The sequence below is a fragment of the Zeus faber genome (assembly GCF_960531495.2).
Source record: "Zeus faber genome assembly, chromosome: 17".
NCBI classification, from domain to species: Eukaryota; Metazoa; Chordata; class Actinopteri; order Zeiformes; family Zeidae; genus Zeus; species Zeus faber.
Genome location: NC_137204.1, coordinates 26,937,048 through 26,958,343, shown reverse-complemented (window position 1 = coordinate 26,958,343; position 21,296 = coordinate 26,937,048). Strand labels below are relative to the sequence as shown.

The 21,296-nt window shown below is 45.1% G+C and overlaps 1 protein-coding gene across 1 annotated transcript in view; it reads left to right on the top strand.

Moving 5' to 3' along the window:
- The window catches only part of rxraa (retinoid X receptor, alpha a), a gene marked incomplete at its 3' end in the record, with an annotated part of 145,912 nt that overhangs the window by 24,904 nt on the left and 99,712 nt on the right, over positions 1-21,296 (top strand). The window contains exon 2 of the mRNA XM_080018195.1: positions 15,169-15,282. Coding sequence (XP_079874321.1) covers positions 15,169-15,282 — 114 coding nt within the window. The remainder of the gene's footprint in view (positions 1-15,168; positions 15,283-21,296) is intronic.

Genomic DNA, 21,296 nt, shown 5'->3' with positions numbered 1-21,296 from the left:
TCACGCTCGACATGTGGTCGGCCGCGGCACCGTCTCCGGTGAACCTTTTTTTTTTTTTCCACGTCATTATTTTATGCGTAAGGCTTCGGCTGTGCTAATGCCGCCACACACGCGCGGCGCTTTCTTGGTTTTATTTTTTTATTTTTTTCTCAGTCAGTGTGCATTACAACAGGATCAAACAGATTGAAGCTTACAACATGCACAGGGATAACATTTCAATGAGGAACTGTAAATATGGGGAATTATAAATGTATTTTTGGGGGTAAATTATATTTTTTATATATTTTTTATTATTTTAATCTTTTTATTTTTTATATATTTTAGGGATATAATAAATTTTAGACATACATATAAGAGACACATACTGTAATTTGTGTAAACCGAGCACGGCTCTCCGCACCCCGTTCCTCCAAATAAAACAACTAAAAACAGAGGTTTCAGTTGTTTTATTTGGAGGAACGAGGACGGGGGCACGGAGGCACCGCCCGCGGACCAACCCCAGCTCTTTGGCCGGTGCCTTGCTCAGGGGCGTCGGTAGGAGAATCCACCCCTAACATGCATGTCTTTAGCGGTGGGAGGAAAACCCGCAAAAACCACCCAGAAACGACCTGGGACTCGAACCCAGGACCTTCCGCCACGCCTCACCTCCGGGGGGCTCCGACCCATGTTTGGACATTTGGGCGCGTTTCGAGCGGCGGTTCGGGGGTCCGCCCACGGAGGCTGCCCGCCGCCGGATCCATCCCGCTCCCGCCGTTCCCATCCCGCTCCCGCCGTTCCCCCTCCCTCCTCCCTCTGCCGCCGCCGAGTTCCGTTTCATCCGGTCCGGTCCCCGCTCGCTTCCCCTCCTGGTCGCGCCCGTCCCGCGGGGAGGGGGGGGCGACCCCGCCCGTGTCTTTTTTTTGTGTCGTCGTTTTTGTTTTTTTTTTCTTTCAGGAAAAACTGCCGCGAGCGAGGGAAATCATTTATGAAACGAGATCTTCATTTGTTGTGTAAATGACCACACGCTGAGGGATGTTTAATCCTGCCGCAGTCCGTCCCAGTCATGTGACTTGACCTAGTTCTCTCTCTCAGTGTCTCTCCATAGTCTTTCCATTGTTCTCTCTCTCTCTTTCTTTCTTTCCGTCTTGTTCTGTCCCTCCTCTCCGCTGGCAGATGGATCTGCAGTACCGTACGTTCAAGTGAGGCTTTGAATAGACGTTCACATCTTTAGCCCTCACTAAATTCCACATGCCTGAATAAACAGTAAACAGGACGGGAAACGAGATGGGAAACGGGTCAGCCGCCCTTCGAAAACCCACAGAATCAGACCCGGGCCTTTGTAGAAGCAGGAGCAGTGGACAGACGTCCAGCCGCTCTAGCATAAGAGACAGTCGTCTCATAAGAGACAGTCGTCTCTTATGCTAGCGTGGCGTGGGGGGGGGGGGGCGGCGTGGTTTAAGCGGCCACGCCTGCCTCGGGTCTAGGTGATGTGATGGGGTCCCGGGATCAGGGGCGGCTGCACGCCTGTTGCTCGTCGGAGCGGTCAACGAGCGACGGCTAGGTCACCCATCCCCGCAAACACACACGTGGAGGAGCCTCCGTCGTGACGTGGGTCCGTCTGCTCCGGGCTTGTTACATCTGTCCACTCTCTACCATAAACCGGTGTGTCTGCAACGTCGTCAGGCGGAACTGCCACAGCTAGTTCTACGTTTTCATGGCATTTTTATGTTCCGTTCTGTACATTATTGTGTGCAGCTTTATAGGGACAACAATAGGCAATGTTTTCATGATCATGCTTTCAGGTGACCATGATTGCCCAAGCAAAAGTCTTGGCGACCGAAAGCTCATGCATGGTCGCCAACTTGTAACAGCTTGTGCAACCGTGATCTTTGGCAACTGAGATCGCCCCATTGCAGCGTATATCTCTTGGGGGAGATTGCAGTGTAACAGCAGCACACAACAGAACGAGAAGCAATAATAATAAAGAATAATAAAAGCAGGAAGAAAGGGGCAATAAACAATGAACTGAAAATGCAATTAACCAAAAAATAACTATAATAGGAGATTTGACAATCAGCAAAAAATAATAAACCTTAGCAATAAACCTAAAAATTAACCAAAAAAAAAAAAAGAAAAATGTGACAATACACAATAAAACCAAAGATTTGCAAAGAATAGAAAAATGGCAAATTACAATTAACCTAAATATTTACCAAAAATGTAACTATAAGACTTGACAGAAAATGCAGTAGACCAAAATCAATTTACAAAAATAAAAGACAAAAACATCCAATGAAAATAAAGGCAAAAGTCATCTGAAAAGAAAACATTGACAACAAACCTCTCTATCAACAAGTCACAGCGTCTGTTTTTAATTTTAAACGTTTTCGTCCCTGCACGCCCCAATCAGCCTACGTTGCATTTTGAGAGAGAGAGAGAGAGAGAGAGAGAGAGAGAGAGAGAGAGAGCGCGAGAGAGAGCGAGAGAGAGCGAGAGTCCGCTGGGTGGGATGTCCCTCGTGGGCTCCCGTCACAGGGTTTTCCTCCGGGGCAGGGGTCCCGTCGCCCCTCAGAATGCCGGGCATGCCTCCGTTCCTGGAGAGCGCGAAGAGAGTGCACACCCCCTAGGACACACGCACACACACACACACACACACACACATATATACACACACACACTCACATACACACACACACTCACATACACACACACACATATATACACACACAAACTCACATACACACACACAAACACATATATACACACACTCACATACACACACACACACATACATATATACACACAAACTTACATACACACACGCACACACACACATGTATACACACACACACACACTCACATACACACACACACTTATTTATACACACACTCACATACACACACACACACATACATATATACACACAAACTTACATACACACACGCACACACACACGTGCGCACACACACACACACACACACACACACTGGTGTCAATCAGCGGCGTCCCATCGCAGGTCACCGCAGTCGTCCTGGTTCACGTTCCTTGGGCCCAGCAGGATCAGATTTCAGGTGGACCTGGAGGGCGTGCGAGGCTCTTCCTCCGCGTGGAACTTCCTCCGGGTCCACGTCGTGGTCGTGGTCGTGTGTAAATATCCAACTCAGCTCGTGTTTGGTGGAGAGCGCCGTCGTTTTCAGAAAAAGGCAAAGCGCGGAAATCTGCCTCCTTATCGACGCGTTTGCTGCGCTTGTCACGTGGGGCTGGGTGTCGTTTAACACAGTTACTCGACTGGGGGCACTCGTACCCCTAGGGGTACTGCAGGGAGTACTGCAGGGAGTACTGCAGGGAGTACTGCAGGGAGTACTGCAGGGACTACTGCAGGGACTACTGCAGGGAGCACCCCCAACATTAAAAAAAAAATAAAAAAGTGTTAAAATATTGGTTATATGATATCCACATTTGTGTGAATTTACTTTTTTCTTCTCCCAATGCCTGTGAAGGGGGAAGCGAAAAAAAGCTGAGAGACAGTATCACTGGTTCAAAATGAAAGGTTTGCCTCATTTTGGCGAAGCGGCTCTCCACCAGTGACTCAAAGTTAGAAAAAAAAAAAAAAAAAGATTCGTTCACTTTTCTGATCCAGTTCCGTTCGCCTGGTTCGGCTCCCGGTCGTGAAGCCACCTCTCACAGGGGGGACTGAAGTTGGTGGACGCGACGCGGTGCTCGGTCCCAGACCCAAGAGGCTCATTCAGTTGTGCGTGAGTCCGAGCGGAGCCGTGCGTCTCGGCCGCGGCCGCCGAGTCGCAGAACCAAGCGCCGGGAGCGGCATCGCGACTCCCTTCGGACGTCCGTTGGGAAATGAACCGGTGGTTCGCGCGTCTGGCGTCGCCTGTTTTGACGAGCGCCGGGAATCGTTCAAGTGACCTTGATTCGCGAGGGCTGTTGAATGACCTTGAGTAGAGCCGGGTACATGTCCATACTCACCTTCAATACTGGTTCCAAAACATCCTTCAGGGAAGGTTAGGGTTGGAGCCTGACCAAGGCCACTATTGTTATTATTATTTTATTACATTTTCAGGATCAGCAGTTACGCAGCCGACGTGTCCCCGTTTTTAAATAAGTATAATCAATTAAAAAACACTGGTTATTCATCCTGCACTTGTCTGTTTTACTCTACTTTTAAGTTACTCATCAAAATAAGAACTAGACTAGACTAGGCATGATAAATCCATCCATGTTTGTTTACACTCGTGTTGAAGACATGGCTCTCCAAGCAGGAAGCCATGCTGCGTTCATGGGAAACTCGGAAAACGAATACGTTTTCGGAAGTGATGATGCGTTCGATGGAACTCGTAAAAAAAAAACCGTCATTTAATGTAATTTTCGCTTTTTTAATTTTTCCGTTTTCATTTTCACATTTTTATGCATCAGACAGTTCTTTGGTGAGTTAAATGTTATCAAATATAGAAACTTTAATGAAATTAAAGCTTTTCAAATTGATTTGAAAATGTAGCACTTTTGAAAAACGATATCTGTCAAAACATCGGTAAAAAAATCCGGCTCTTGTTAGTATTTTAAGGCATAACCTCGAAAAGCCTTTATACTTTCCATTAACTGGTGTCTTCTCTTCTCTGGAGCCTCTCAGGCTCCTGGTGGTCTGGAGAGAGTGAATTATATTATAACTAACCAGTCAATACATAACCTCATGTTAAATCCCATGGGTACGCAAAGCTGGTGCCCTCCAAACGAAGTCCTGTCCAATATCATGAACTGCACGACATGTTTACGAGTCGTTGTTGTTTTGGTCGTTTTATATTTGATTTAAATGGATCGTTTGATTGTTTAATGGCTTTTTGTGCTGTTCAGAATGCACACCCAAAAACAGACCCATCCAGACACATCCACATGTTTCATATTTTTGGAAAACAAAGCAACACTGAGTAACACTGTAAAAAGTTAAAATTGAACCAGTTTTAGGAAAAAAAAATGGGGATGGTAGCTCAGGCGGTAGAGCTGGTGGTCTAGTCATCTAAAGGTTGCTGGTTGGATCCCGGGCTCCTCCTGCTAGCATGCTGTAGTGTCCTTGAGCAAGACACTTAACCCCTAACTGCTCCTGATGGCTGCGTCCGTCGGTGTTTGAACAATTGTAAGTCGCTTTGGATAAAAGCGTCTGCTAAATGACTAAATGTAAATGTAAAAACCTATTTTTTTAAATAATCAGTTCCTCTAAAAAAATAGAGTTTATTTGAACTTATTATACAAAATTAATACAATTACCTTTTTAATAGAGTCTATTTTTTTCAAAAAAGAAAGTAAAAAGAGTTTTTTTTTTTACCTGATTATTCAAAATTAATAAAATAAAAAATGAAATGTATCAATTCGGATTTTTCTAAATGAATAAAAACTAAAAATAACGACAAATATATAAAATATAATAAAATATAATAAATGTAATAAATATAATAAAATATAAAATCAAGTAAATGAAAATAAAAAAAAGGTATAAAATGTACATATGAAATGATTTATAAATAATCTAAAATAATGTATCTGCAAATAGTGATTTCAAGGATTTACTGTAAACGGTCCCCCCACAAAAAACCATCATCCAGAACACTCCCAGGCCCTATATACCGATAACATTTTTTGTGAATAGTAAATCAATAACGTGGCTGAGAAGTGGTGAAAATACACGGCCATAACATTTCATTTGTGCATTATTACTTGTAGTATTTCTGTGCATAACATAACAAAGTGGCTGTTGTTTCTTATTTTTTTATTATTATTTTACCCTCCTTCAAAAGGTGTTTGTGGACACATGCTGCCGAATAACAGTCAGTGAAATGAAAAAAAAAAAGTTTTTTCTTTACAAAGGTCATCTTTGTCAGAACCAGTTCTCTGAAAGATGCTTTGTGGCCTAGAAGGCTACACCGGGGAAACAGCTGTGTCTATGATCGAGGGACTGCGTATAAACACTCGGGGCCGTGTGTATACTCTAGGGACCGTCTCTAAACTCCAGGGACCGTGTCTAAACTCCAGGGACCGTCTCTAAACTCCAGGGACCGTCTCTAAACTCCAGGGACCGTCTCTTAACTCTAGGGACTGTGTCTAAACTCCAGGGACCGTCTCTAAACTCCAGGGACCGTCTCTTAAGTCTAGGGACCGTGTCTAAACTCCAGGGACCATCTCTAAACTCTAGGAATTGTGTATAAACTCGGAGCAGAATGGCGTTCATCTGAAACGGCCATGTCCATGATCCAGGGGCCGGGCCGTGTGTAAACTCAAAGGGCCCTGTGTAAACTCTAGGGGCCGTGTGTAAACTCTAGGAGCCCTGTGTAAACTCTTGGGGCCATGTGTAAACTGTAGGGTTCCATGTGTGAACTCTAGGGGCCGTGGGTAAAGTCTAGGGGCTGTATATAAACTCAGAGCAGAATGGCAAAATGGCGTCCATCTGAAACTCCTATGTCCATGATCTAGGAGCCGTGTGTAAACTCTAGGGGCCGCGTGTAAACTCTAGGGGCCGTGTGTAAACTCCGAGCAGAATGGCGTTGTTTTCAGAACGTTCTCATGTTCATGTTTTACACACATCAAGATCATCAAGACGGTTCAGGCCTTGTTCTCTCCTTCCCTCTGAACATCCTCAGCAAGGTTTTATTGTTTGTCGGTCATTTTCCAGACTTTTCTCTCCTCTTCTGGGTTTGCTATGTATCGTCAAGTTCTCTTGTGTGTTGTTATTTATTTTTAAATAACAACACACAACATTTATTTTATAGTTTGGTTTTCCCTAGTTTTATTGTTTGTTATTAGGTTTATTGTGGAGTATGTTGTCAAAGTTTTTCCATCCATCCATCCATCCATCCATTTTTCTTCCCTTTTCTTTTTGTGGAAGTCTGCTGTTTGGGCTTTTGACACATAATCCCTTATTAAATAGTTACAGCTCTGCAGAGCCTGGTAAACCCCATGAAAGCCAATACCCTTCATGGGTTCAACCAATGGGGTCACTGGATGGCCTGGGACCCAGCCTGGACCAGGCCTGGGACCCAGCCTGGACCAGGCCCAAGAACCAACCTGTACCAGGCCCGGGACCCAACCTGGATCAGGCCCGGGATGCAGCCTGGAGGCCTCGGCGGTGGGTCCAGGCTGAGGTGGAATTTCAGCCCCAGGTTGGATTTCCACCTCAGCGGGGAGTCCATGTGATCTTTTCCATGTGATCTGTCTGTCTGTCTGTCTGTCTGTCTGTCTGTCTGTCTGTCTCTTATCTCTTCCTCCGTCGTCCTCCTCTGTTTACCTTCTTGTTTCCACTTTGATGAGCTTATCTCGCACTTCATCTGCTTTGTTGTGGTGATGGAGCTGCCTTGCCGCCGCTGCGAGGCACGTCTCCACGCCGATATCGCTTTATATTCCTCCGAGAGGGAAGGGGATGGAGGGGAGGGCAAGCAGTTTGCTGATGGGGCGTATCTGCCGGGATCAGGCCGGACGCCTTTCGTGCTGATGATCAGAATCAGACGGGAGGGGCCTCGACCTCATATAAAAAAAAAAAAGGCGATGTGGTGCTGAGACGAGAAGGATCTTTGATTACCCTGGACAGGGCGTCCGGGGCCGACGGGCGTCCTCGTGGCTTTTCACAGAGCGGGCCGACACCCCCACGCTCAGTTAGCGTCGGGGTGCGAGGACGCTGCCGCTGCCGTGCATACAAACGGAAACATGGGACCACCCCCCCCAAAAAAAAACACCTCAAAAAACCATAAGCACCGTACGGAATGAAGTTGAGAGTCAGGGAGCCGTCATCACGACATGTTTATTTCAGCCGAGTACATTTTCATATGCCAGGAAGCCTGTCGTGGTGAAGGTCGGTGCGTGGCTGAACAGACGACCGGTGTAAAACAAGATAAACAAGACGAGTAGTCTGAAAAAAAAAAAAAGGCTCAGTAGTCTGGAAAACATCAAATGAATTAAAATATCCAGAGAAAACAGCAGAATAAAAAACTGAAGTAGCCTCTATCCAAAGAAAATAGTCCAATAAAAAAACAAATAATAGCCATAAATCTAAATGTAAAAAGCTAAATATCCAAAGAAAATAGTCAAGTAAAAAACAGAAATAGCCAAATATCGAAAGGAAATATTGGAAAAAAAATAAACAAAAAATTGCCACGCCTTAAAAAACGCTAAATATCCAAAGATAATATTCTAAAAAGAAACCAAAAAGAAGTCAAATATGCAAAGAAAATATCAAAATATACGAATGTATACAGAACACGTCTTTGAGTATGAAATGAAATATAAATCAAATCAAATATAGAAGGACCTGCTGTACAGGATGAATGTTCCTCATATAATACGACAGTAGTTCTCTGCAAACATAACTACATTTGCTTTTTACTTGTTTTTACGTTTCTTACAAAAAAAAAAAAAAAAAGAAGTTTGTTGATTAAAACAACCATTTATAAATTCAAGGATGTCTGTCTGTCTGTCTGTCTGTAGTGGATGAGAGTTTGTTTTTAATTGATGCTGAAGGTTCATGGCCCTCACTGGGGTTTACATGGCCTTGGGGCCCCTGCTTACACTGCCCCATCTGCATGAGGAAAAAGAAATGAACGGGAACGAGGCTCTTATTGTTGTTATTATTGTTGTCATCTTTGTTATTAGGCGAGGTGCATTAATGGCTCAGTGGATGAACTTTGACCTCGGCCTTGATCGCCATGGAATCTGCAAAACACAGACGCCCTTTCAAGAGGACTCGACTCGTTCATGAATTCGTTGTTGTGGATGTGGTTTTATTTTTAAGAAAATGTCTGTGCGTGTGATGACGTCTGCGGGACAAAATCTGATATTAAAATATGCATTATTACTATTATTATTATTATTATTATTATTATTATTATTATTATTATTATTATTATTATTGTTGTTATTATTGATACATTTGTGCCTGTCAGAGGGGCCGGTGCTGGTGATCAGTGTGCAGGTGGCGTATGGAAACGTGTGACAACAGTATTCCTTGATACCGTGGTGAGAACATCCACATGCTCAGAAAACTGTGTTCCTTTACTGAAATACAACCTCGCACGATACGGCGATACCCCCATGAACCAAAGATCACCGATGATAAGTACGTAAGATGAGTGTGACTAGTCCCGTGTCATCAGTGCATCGATGATGTATTGATATGATATAGACGTCTATACGATGCACGTACCGGTTGTCTGTGCGGGCCTCCTTCTTTTCTTTCCGCCGTGACGGCGTCCTCCCCTGTGTTGACGTCGCTCCCCGGGGACCGGACCCGGGCGTTGAAAAGCCCAGAACAGATCCCTCACCCCTCCTTTGGAGGCGGAGAGAGAGAGAGAGAGAGAGGGAGAGAGAGAGAGAGAGAGAGAGAGAGAGAGGGAGAGAGAGAGAGAGAGAGAGAGAGGGAGAGAGAGAGAGAGAGAGAGAGAGAGAGGGAGGAGGGGGGCGATCAAACGTCTCAGTGGGTGTATGGGTATCTGCGCTGGGGTGGGGTCGGTGGGTGGAGAAATTCCTACCTGCAGGCACACGTCCGAGCCGCCGCCGCCGCTGCCGGGCGTCCAGGGAGCGCTTCAGAAAGGCTCGTTTTGATGAAAAAGATTTAAGACGCGAAGAGGAAAAGGACGTCTCGTTCCGATGGCGGCTCCTCCCACGTGCGGAGCCCTTCGTTACGCTTCATTAGGCTCAATGGATCGGGTGGGGTTTTTTTTTGGGGGGGGGGGGTTGGGTGGTGTAAGTGGTGTATAATGACGGAGACACTAAAAACTGGCCTGTTCACAAACGTGTTTGAATTGGAATTCGACGCCTTCGGTGGGGTTGGGTTACATTTCTCTGTGTTTCATTAATCCCCCAGAGGACGTTGTTTTATTTCGGGGGAAACCAAATAGTGTTGTAGTCGGAACAGCGATGAAGACGGACAACTGACCCAAACCAAACCAAAAACTTCCAAAACTGGAGCTCTACCGCGCCTGAACATGGAGACCTGTGAGAATCCAACACGTGGGGGGGGGGGGGCTCGTGGTCATCAAAAGAAAGGCCGCGTTAAAGTGGGAATCCATTACATCGTCTGTGTTCAGTGGGTTGCTTCTGTTGAAAACCCCAGCGCTGACCCTCGTCTTCGCTCTGGGACGGCCATTTTCTTTACCCGAAAATTATTCCCCCTCCTGATCGATTGATTTTTTTTTTTGTTTGTTTGTTTTGTTTGTCTCGCTTTCTCGCCGGGGACGGCGGACGCCGCCACCAAGGATGATAAACCAGCATAAAGAGGAGCACACGTGTAAGGCAGGCGCACTGAATGGCTGTTCCCTAAAAAGTGACGGCCAGAAAAGGTGTTAAACGTTGTGTTTTTCTCCGCTAAAACAATCGCGCGGATTACCACTTTAAACTTGTACATCCAGCTCTGTGTCTCCAACCGTCTGAGCTTTAGGTTTACAGTTCCAAGTTGCAATTTTGAAGCCCGAACTGAAGGGATAGAAAGATAGATAGATAGATAGATAGATAGATAGATAGATAGACAGACAGACAGACAGACAGACAGATAGATAGACAGACCGACAGACAGACAGACAGACAGACAGACAGACAGACAGACAGACAGATAGACAGACAGACAGACAGACAGACAGACAGACAGACAGACAGACAGACAGACAGACAGACAGACAGACAGACAGACAGACAGACAGACAGACAGACAGACAGACAGATAGATAGACGGATAGATAGATAGATAGATAGATAGATAGATAGATAGATAGATAGATAGATAGATAGATAGATAGATAGATAGATAGATAGATAGATAGATAGATAGATAGATAGATAGATAGATAGATAGATGGATGGATAGATAGATAGATAGATAGATAGATAGATGGATAGATAGATGGAGGGTTAGGGATAGATTGATAGATTATTCATCAAATAATAAGGCAAGTGAAAAAAATATGAAAAGAAAATGGCAACATATGGAAAATGTAAAAAAAAAATATACAACACAAGCTGTAACTGTACTACTCCGTCCTGTGGGAGGATTAATATTCCAGTGGGTTGGATGGAGCCGATGGGGATTTGTGTCTTTTAATGGAAGAGGGGGTGGGGGGTGGGTGGGGGTTGTCCGTTCGGTTTACCCCTGATTTTGGGAAAGTCTGTCTTGACTGCGAGCCCGGGCTCATTGGCCGAGGCGGTAATGTCCGGTGACAGCGCTCAGAGCCCTATGGCGAGTTTCATTGTCTGCCCTGCAAACCTTTTCATACAAGCAGCTCGACGACGATTGATTCCATCATGTGGTGACAATCACGGTCACAATCACAATCTAAATCACAATCACAGTCACAATCTAAATCACAATCTAAATCAAAATCACAGTCACAATCTAAATCACGATTGATTCCATCATGTGGTGACAATCACGGTCACAATCACAATCTAAATCAAAATCACGGTCACAATCTAAATCACAATCACAATTTAATCACAATCACAGTCACCATCTAAATCACAATATAAATCACAGTCACAATCAGAATCACAATTTAAATCACAATCTAAATCACGATCTAAATCGCAATCTAAATCACAGTCACAATCTAAATTACAACCTCAATCAAAATCACAATCTGAATCACAATATGAATCACAATCACAATAGAAATCACAATAACAATAGAAATCACAATCTAAAACACAATCACAGTCACAATCTAAATTACAATCTAAATCAGTCCCAATCTAAATCACAGTCACAATCTAAGTCGAAATCACAGTCACAATCACAATCATAATCATAATCACAGTCACAATCTAAATCACAATCAAAGTAACAATCACAATCAAAATCACAATCTAAGTTACAATCTCAATCACAATCATAGTCACAATCTAAATCACAATCTAAATCATAATCATAGTCACAATCACAATCAGAATTTGTTTATTTCACCAGGTACATTAACATGTACATGTGTTTTGCTGGAGGACTTGCGTTTCTACAGACGATTGGCATTAAAAGGAAAAAGCTGAACAGTCAGAAACAAATAATAATAATAATAATAATAGTAATAACTATAATAACTACAAATCAAAAATAATAAAATACAATCTTTTAAATAGCCAAGTAACAATAAAATATAAATAAAAAAATTGCTAAATATGCACAAACAATCAAAAGATATGAAAGAGAAAATATATGAAAATATACAGAATATACCAATGTGATTCAATAAATTCCATTATAAATATAATTATAATTTATCGCTGTGTATTCACTAAGTTATTTGTTTGCTAAGATGGACCAGATTTGTATGTAGATAGACTCCATAGATGGATGGATGGATGGATGTAAGGATGGATGATAGATCACCTCCACACAATGATCATAACCATATGAATGCTGTTTAAAGTTGTGCTGCAGCATCATTTGGGATTTTCTGTTTCCACTCGTTCGGTGTTGGTGGGAAACGCTGAAATGGTTCTTACCGTCGTGTTACCGCCTCTAAGAGTGGACGGTTGGAATATCCTGCTTGATTTGATTTCCCTGCTGCTCGGGACTCTCTCGCTCTCTCTCTCCCTCTCTCTCTCTCTTTCTCTCTCTCTCTCTCTCTCCCCCTCCCCCCCCCCTCTCTCTCTCCTCCTGTCCCAACTTGCTTTGGCTCGCCCGTCCGCAGATTCATCCATAATATTAAACAAAACATTGAGCAATGCATTTGACACAAAATCTCTCTCTGGAAAACCACACACACACACACACACACACACACACACACACACACACACACACACACACACACACACACACACACACACACGTTCCCATCCAGGCAGCTTATCATGGGGAACTAATTCAATATCCCTTTGCCTGTTTTAAATGTCATTTCCTGAGCTCATCTGGAGTGACATGTTTTTCGTGGTGGAGAGGGGGAAAAAAATAATAATAAAAGGCTCTTTTATTGAGCTGGGGAGGCGGCGACGGGAGCTCCATCCCTCCCTCCCTCCCTCCGTCCGTCCCCCCATCCACCCCGCCCCGCCTCGGCGCTCGGGTTTGTTTGTTCAAATTCTAAAGGTCCTCGTGAGGAAGGAGTGAGTGAAAAGTCAGGATTTGCGGAGGGATCGCGCATGAGCTGGCCGATCGATGGACGAGGACGAGGAGCAGGGTCCCTCCCTCCCTCCCTCCCTCATCCATCAGAATGGAGTTTCCAGTTTTGGGGCTGGAGACGGGCGCGTCTACCGCGACGGGAGCGTAGACTCCCGTTGGACGTCGCTCTTAGTTCCGTGAAAGGGGATCCGCCGGCATGTCCCAAAGGTCACAAGGCGGCCCGTGCGATGTTATCGGGCGTCGGTGCCGTTTTTCGGTTCCGTCTGGATACGGTGCGCGTCGGACACCCGGGCCTCCTGTCCTCCATCGGCTCCGTTCCCTCCCTCCATCTCTCTCCGCCTCCCGCTTTGGGCTGCTCCGTCCAGGGGCTCTGCAGAAGGGGTGGGGAGCCGGGTGGCGGCTCGTCCGCTCAGTTGCCCCATGGTGCCGGATAATGACTTCCCCATTGAGACTGACCCCCACGACCCCAAGACAGACAGCGAGACGGCCCCCTCTAGAACCCCCCAACCCCCACCCCCGAACCCTCCGTACCCTGAAGGTAACTCAGCCTAATTCGGCATTTTCTGCCCCCCGAACCTTGACCGGTACCTGTACCCGGGTCCGGTCGCCACCGAACCCCCATGGGGAGCACCTCACTCTGGGCGCCGCCAACAGCATATCGAGGAGCGCGTGCACAACGCGTATACACTCAAAACCCGTTTCTTCTCAAAGTAGCAGCTAACTAAAGTACGAAATATGGGTTTTTTACTTTTAAAAAATGAAATAACGGTGCATTGCCACGTTGCAACTCTCCGTCTTGGCTCCAGTGTCCGGTGGCCTGAGCTGCAGGTTGCCACTTCCAGGCGTCTGCGGCCCGCACTGAAGGGACGCCCGAAGTGGCTCCGGTGGATGTCTGCCAGAGCAGGGGATTCTTTTTCTGGGGGTCCCGTCCCATAGAGTCGTCCCCCGCACCCCGAGTACCCGCGCGGGGCGCCCACGTGGCGCAAACGCACCGAACGGCCGTTTCTTTTCAGGGGCCCCCGCTCCAGAAAGGAGAGCTCACAGCGAAGTAGAGCTTTGCGGGGGTTTTGAAGCGTTTGAAGCCCGGGCAGATGGGACGCACCTTGAGCCGTCTTTCGGGCCCCCGGGTCTGATGGATGAGCTCAGCATCGGCGTCTGCTGCCTCCTCTTTCCGACTCGGGCTTTTTTAAACCGCACCTCTAGCCCTGGTCTCCCAGGGCTCCAGGCTCCGAGCTTTAGCTGCACTTTTTGAAGCCCGTACTGAAGGGATACGGACGGCTCGGAGCAGGAGCAGGCTCCTTTTTTGGTGCCCTCTACCCCGCCCCCGAGCGGAGGGGGTTAGGAAGGAGGGCAGGACGGCAGGACGGCCGCCCCGGCTCTAAATGTGAGAGGTCGGGCGGGTCGGCAGGATGAAGGGGTCGGGGCTGAGCTGCGGAGTCGTCTTCCTGCGCTGACCGGGCTTCCATGAGGTGCCCGTGTCCTGAGGACGCCTCAGCCTCCTCCCTTTGAGCTTCAGCTTCTTCTCTCTTCCTCCTCCTCTCTCCATCCGTGTCCATCTCCATCGTACAATCATACGTTGAGCCGGCGTCAGGGAATGACTTGAGAATGGAGTGAATTCTCATAATAATTAGGCTCATAATAATTATTGAAGGGAAATCATACACTGAGGAAAGACGGGGGAGTCCATCGAAAAGGGCCCGAAACAACTCGTCGCGACGAGTAAAAATGATTGAAAATAATTTGCTGAGGGATCATCATGAGTTTTTAATTGACAAACCCAAATCTGAATTTTTTTTTTTAAATTTAATTCATTTTGATAGATTGCTTTTCCTTCTATTAGATAGACAGACAGACAGACAGACAGACGATAGAATAAACAGATCAAGTGATAAAGTGTCAATAAGACTCAAACCTCATTTCATGCACGTTGAGCTCCATGTTGTGTATCAAAGGTGCTATTATTATTATTATTATTATTATTATTATTATTTTATTTTATTTTTTTTTTTTTTTTTTTTTTTTAAATTATTATTATTATTATTTTTATTATTATTATCCCGTCTTATCTCATATCTCTGGTTGTTTCCCCTGGCAGGGTTCCTGAAGCCCCAGTGCTCGCTGGCTCCCCCTCCCCAGCGGGGGCGCTCTGGGGATGCCTGCTCCTGCTTCAGCGGGATGTGTCCGCTGCACCAGCGCCGCCTCTCCACAGGTAACGCGCAACCCGTTGGAATTATTTGGGGGAAGTGTTTTTTCTTTGACTGTTTTTCAAGCTGCTCAGGTTCGCCGTCACCGTCGAGCCGTGGCTCACGCAGTGTGTGTGCCAACAACAGTTAGAACTAAAGCTTAAGATGCGTTGGGGAAAACGTAAAGATTATCAGCTTGTTTCCCGGGGACGTGATCAAACACTTGATGTGAATGAGTAACAACTAAAAAACACCTGTTTCATGAAACAGCAGGATGGAACTACAATACCTTTCATATTTTGGTGGCAGTTCATGAATAAAGCAGGAACATATTGTGAAATTGATCAAAAGCAGATTTGTTTTGGCCCTTCTGAGTGTGCTCACATATGGATCACGTAAGTTATCAATGTCATGTCATTAAATTTCACATATACAGCTTATTTTTCATTTTTTTTTAATGAGTGCTCAGCCAGCGTGTGGTGATGTTGTTGGGGTCTCTAGTGTGGTGATGTTGTTGGGGTCTCTAGTGTGGTGATGTTGTTGGGGTCTCTAGTGTGGTGATGTTGTTGGGGTCTCTAGTGTGGTGATGTTGTTGGGGTCTCTAGTGTGGTGTGGTTGTTGGGGTCTCTAGTGTGGTGTGGTTGTTGGGGTCTCTAGTGTGGTGTGGTTGTTGGGGTCTCTAGTGTGGTGTGGGTGTTGGGGTCTCTAGTGTGGTGTGGTTGTTGGGGCCTCTCTTGGTTGTTGGGGCCTGTAGTGTGGTGTAATTGTCGGGGCCTCTAGTGTGGTGTGGTTGGTGGGGTCTTTCTTGGTTGTTGGGGCCTCTGGTGTGGTGTGGTTGTTGGGGCCTCTCTTGGTTGTTGGGGCCTCTCTTAGTTGTTGGGGCCTCTCTTGGTTCTTGGGGCCTCTAGTGTTCAGCCCAGTGTGTTTTTCAGTGGTTAAGGTGGTGTTTGCCTGTTGCTGGTTTCACGCCAAAAGCGAAGACATGAGTGAGAGCTTTGACCCTTTTTTTGAGATCCGTCCCTTGACGTGTCGCTGGGTAAAAAGAGTCGTTCGACAAACGAGGGTCAGAAGTTGTGAATGGAATTAATCTAATGCTCTCTAAACGACAAAAGTAAGTGATTCACATTCAATATGATAATAATACAATAATATGTACCTCACACAACTAATCTGGACCCTTTATATTTTTTTCCTGGGGCTATATTTATAATAATAATAATAATAATAATAATTATTATTATTATTATTATTATTATTATTTTAATTATTATCTATATGTGTCCTGGTTATTCTCGACCAGCGTGGAGGAGAACATTGGTCCATTATCTTCTCTTAGATCCAGACCTTGAAACCTAAGTTAATTTGTATGACTACCCTCGTCTTGTTTGGAATGAATGAAGCATACGTGCATTTTTGTTTTGTGTAGTTATAGGTATATCTTGGCTATCCTTATTTTTGTGCAAAAATTCAAAAACATCTCTTGAAATACATCGACCTTGAGAAGAACCTTGAGATCTTTGTTTTCCAAACCTAAGTACTTTCAAAGGTTTGTTTGTCAGTTTGCCTTTGATCAAGGGTTTTTTTTGTCCGGTGTTTTAGAGCGAGGAGGGACACTAAGGCCCCTTCCAGAGGCCCTCCATTTGCGACGACATCTGCAAGCCTCTTAAATCGACAATCAATGTCTTTCATTCTAAATTGCCGTGTATTTATCAGAGCAATATTAAAGGATAGGTTCGCTTTGACGCTTTGTCGCTTTTTCGACAAAGGGGAAGCTCACAATATTGTGCTTTTAAAACATACATAATATGAGTTGCTCGTAGCAACAACCCCGGTGAAGGCTTCACTGTTGAGAAACTTACCACTCTGCCGCAGCCTTTCGCCGGGCGTCACCGCAGTGCGATGGGGGCCAACGTTTTAAGACCAAGAAAAACTGTGTTCCTTTCGGGAAACGACATTGTTCCAGGGACATTCATGGATCATGGAAGGCAACGTTCCCATTCAATAACACAATGAAATGAATATCAGGCCGGATGGAGCCGGGGATGAAAAGAACCTTTTGAGCGAGACGTGAATGCCTCGATGAAATCAACGGCGTCCTTGAGCGCGCGCAGCGACACCGGGGATCATCGTCACCACCGTCACCACCGTCACCACCGTCATCGCCGTCACCGCCGTTGTCATCATCATCGCACGGGTGCGATCGCTTTGTCCGGACACTTGCGCTCCCGCGCGTCGACGACGGTCGCAGCTTTTTTTTTTTTCCCCTTCTCCTCGAGAATTATTCATGTGTTTAACCTAAAAAAAAAAACTCAAAAAAAAACAAAACCCCAAAGGCGCCTCGTCGGGAGGCTGTTGTCCAACGTTGCGCTGATGTCACGTCGAACAACACGCCTTGGAGAACCCCCGTTGCCTAGCGACGTCCCCTTCGCGTCCCTCCGCTGGGTTCACTCGTGTCGTGCGTGGATTGCCTGAGCGCTTCGCGTTCATCGAATCCGCTTATACGCGGCGCATATCCATTTTTTTTTTATATATACATTTTATTTCACAGGGTTTTACAAATGATATTACCGTGTTTGCCATGACGGGAGGCGGCCGCGTCACGCTGCGTGAAGGGAAACTCGAGATGGAGATCATTTTAACCGTCTATTGCAATTGACCTCACCTCAGGTTTGGTTGTTGCCGCTTACTAAGTGTGATCTCGTCGTGCACGGTTGATACGTCGGTTCTCGGTTGTCCGGACACTTGCGCTCCCGCGCGTCGACGGCGGTCGGAGCTTTTCAGACGTGGAATTCGACCCGTGTAGTATTTACTGCGACATGAACGAAAAATGAAGGGTGACGGAAAAAAAGATATCAAATGAGCTGGAGAGAGTCCTCAAATCTCCACCCGCCCGGGCCGCCGCGCGAGGCCGGCAGAGGTTTGAGCGGACGCCAGGGGACCGCGTGCGCGCTCCGCCGCACGCTGCCTTCAGTGCGTGCATTCGTTTGTACTTGAGTCGTGCCGTTTTGGGCGGCGGACGGACGCCGCTCGTTTGGGGGACGTCTGGAAATTGCCGAAAAGCGAGGCCTGGAGATTGGAAGCACGGCGGAGGCATTTATACCCGACGAAAAAAAGAATAAACAAAGCAGGGGGGTTAGGACGGACGGCCCATGAAAGAGGATGTTCAGACGCTCCGCTCGTTAAAACCCGTTTTGCTGCTCACCTTCCGTCAGAGCCGATCAAAGGGCCTTGTGATCCGCCCGCCGCTCCGCTCCCTCATTTGATTACCGTTATTATTTTAATGCCACAAACAGCCCCGATCACGTTAATTCATGTGATCGCATTAATTCATGTGATCACGTTGATCCGATCTGTACAGTGGAGCTCTGTTGCGGCGCCCCCCCCCCCCCCCCCCTCGAACACAGCAGCTCTTTCATTGCGAATGTGAAGGGGTTAACCTACGCAAAAATGCCTGTAAACGTCGGCTCACGCTTTGTTTCTCAGGTTTATTTATTTGCATTTGATTTATTAATTTATGTATTTTTTAGTTTTTATTTATTTATTAATTTTTTTACGTATTGTTTATTTTTAGGTTGTTGCATTTCACCAATTTTTTCTTTTTTTTTTTTTATCTTCATTTTATGGCCTTTTTGTCCATTTTTAGGTTCATATTTATTGTTAATTGTTTATTTTTAGGTGTGTTTGATATAGCCGGGGCATGGTCTACACCAACAAATTAAAAGCCTGCCTCAAATACAGACCGGGGGGAAAAACTGATCGGAGCTGCGCCCCCAAACAAAGCAAATAAAAACAGCGTCTTTTTATCGCGGATGTATTTAATTAACTCCGTTTCCTACTGCAGCGGAGCAGATCGTAATAAATACATAAGTTAGGGTAGTACTTCCATAATCCTCTGTGGTAGTACTGTATCTGCACTAAGTTCACAAATTCAAAAAAAAAACAAGTACTAAGCCGTACTAAGCCCGTCCGTCTCTATGTCTAGCTCAGAATCAGAATCGACTTTATTGCCAAGTAAGTTAACACGTACAAGGAATTTGTCTTGGTGTTGAAAACAATCTGTAAATATACAGGAATATGTAAAGTGAGGCTTTTCAAAATGTATTTTTAAATTTCAATAAAGCTGTACAGTTTGCAGTAATATGCAAATGCCCAGTGTGAAGTGTTACAGTATCAGCAATGGTCACGGCTGATGGTCCAGAAGAGTGAGGATGTGCATTAATCTAACGTATGGATGTACCCATCCAATTTACCTTTGCTGATGAGGCTAGTTGCAAATGGGAAGAAATTGTCTGTCCGTCCGTCCGTCTGTCTGTCTGTCTGTCTGTCTGTCTGTCTGTCTGTCTGTCTATCGTCAGTGTATGTATATAATGGAGTCAAAGTGAGGACCCACTGCCCCCCGTGTTTCCTCTTTTCCGTGGACGAGTCGGTTATTGATCGTCATTAGGTTATTTTATATTGCCAATTTAGTTATTTTTGTTGTATGTTGCAATTTTTTTCCTTTTCATTGTTAATTTTCTTTTGTTTATTTCATTGCTTATTATTCTATTTTGCAGGTTTAGATTTATGGGCTATTGCTTCTCATTAGGTTACTTTATATTGCCAATTCTTTATTTGTTCATTTTTATGTTTGTTGTATATTGCCAAATCTTTGGAGCGTTCATTTTTTAGGTCTATATTGCAATTTTTGTTTATTATTATTTTTAGTATTGTTAATTGTTTATTTTTCGTTTTTTTGTCTGTTTCCAATTTCTCTATATTGTATTTGATTTGTGATGTATCCATCTGTCTATCTGTCTATTATTTAACTAATTCCGGAACGTGTGTTTCTATAAACGCACCGTGGCTCCTCTGTGTGTGTGTGTGTGTGTGTGTGTGTGTGTGTGTGTTTGTGTGTGTGTGTGTGTGTTTGTGTGTGTGTGTCTGTCTGTCTGTCTGTCTATCTATCTGGTTGCCTGTCTGTGTGTCTGTCTATTATTTAACTAATTCCGGAACGTGTGTTTCTATAAGCGCACCGTGGCTCCTGTGTGTGTGTGTGTGCGTGTGTGTGTGTATGTGTGCGTGTGTGTGTGTGTGTGTGTGTGTGTGCGTGTGTGATTGTGAGCCAACCCGTGGCCTCGGGGCCTCCCGGGGGCCTCCCACCCGACCTCAAGCCCCACAATGAGCAGGCGCTGCGGAGCTCTGTCCTGCGACGTGGGAAGGCGTCCACGGCGCTGAGCTCTGCGGCGCTGCTCTCATGTGGTCAAACTCCGCTTTCAGCGGCTTCTTCAACGATGTTTCGGTGGCGTCCGAGAAAACAATCGTCCTTTACTGGAAGTGGGAGAGGGGCCGTGAGAAAGCTTGTAGTGGTCCTAGTATGGGTCTGGGGTCTGGTGGCTCAGGAGGAAGAGCTGGTCATCTAGTAATCTAAAGGTTGTAGTATTGTAGTGGTAGTGGTAATAGTATAGTAGTGTATTAGTAGTATAGTAGTATAGAATAGTAGTATAGTATAGTAGTAGTAATAGTAGTGTAGTAGTAGTAGTAGTATAGTAGTAGTATAGTAATAGTATAGTAGCAGTAATAGTAGTGTAGTAGAGATATAGTAGTGTTTCTTGGGGCCTCACATTTTTTCTGCAGAAAAAATGTTTTTTTTATCCTTTTTATGTGAAGTCACAAATGAAAAAATACCTTTTTACTTTTATTTACTTTTATTTTTACTTTTATTTGTACTTTTATTTTTACTTGTATTTACTTTTATTTACTTTTATTTTTACTTTTATTTTTACTTTCATTTACTTTTATTTACTTTTATTTACTTGTATTTTAACTTTTATTTACATTTGTTTACTTTTATTTTTAATTTTATTTTTCTTTGACTTTTCTTTTTCTTTTTTTCTTTTCTTTCCTTTTCTTTTTTGGGAAGTGTGGTCTCCGAGGCGAGCGAGCGGCAGAGCGAGCGGCAGAGCGAGCGGCAGAGCGAGCGGCAGAGCGAGCGGCAGAGCGAGCGGCAGAGCGAGCGGCAGAGCGAGCGAGCGCTGAAACTCGGCTCCTTCTCAGAAGTCGC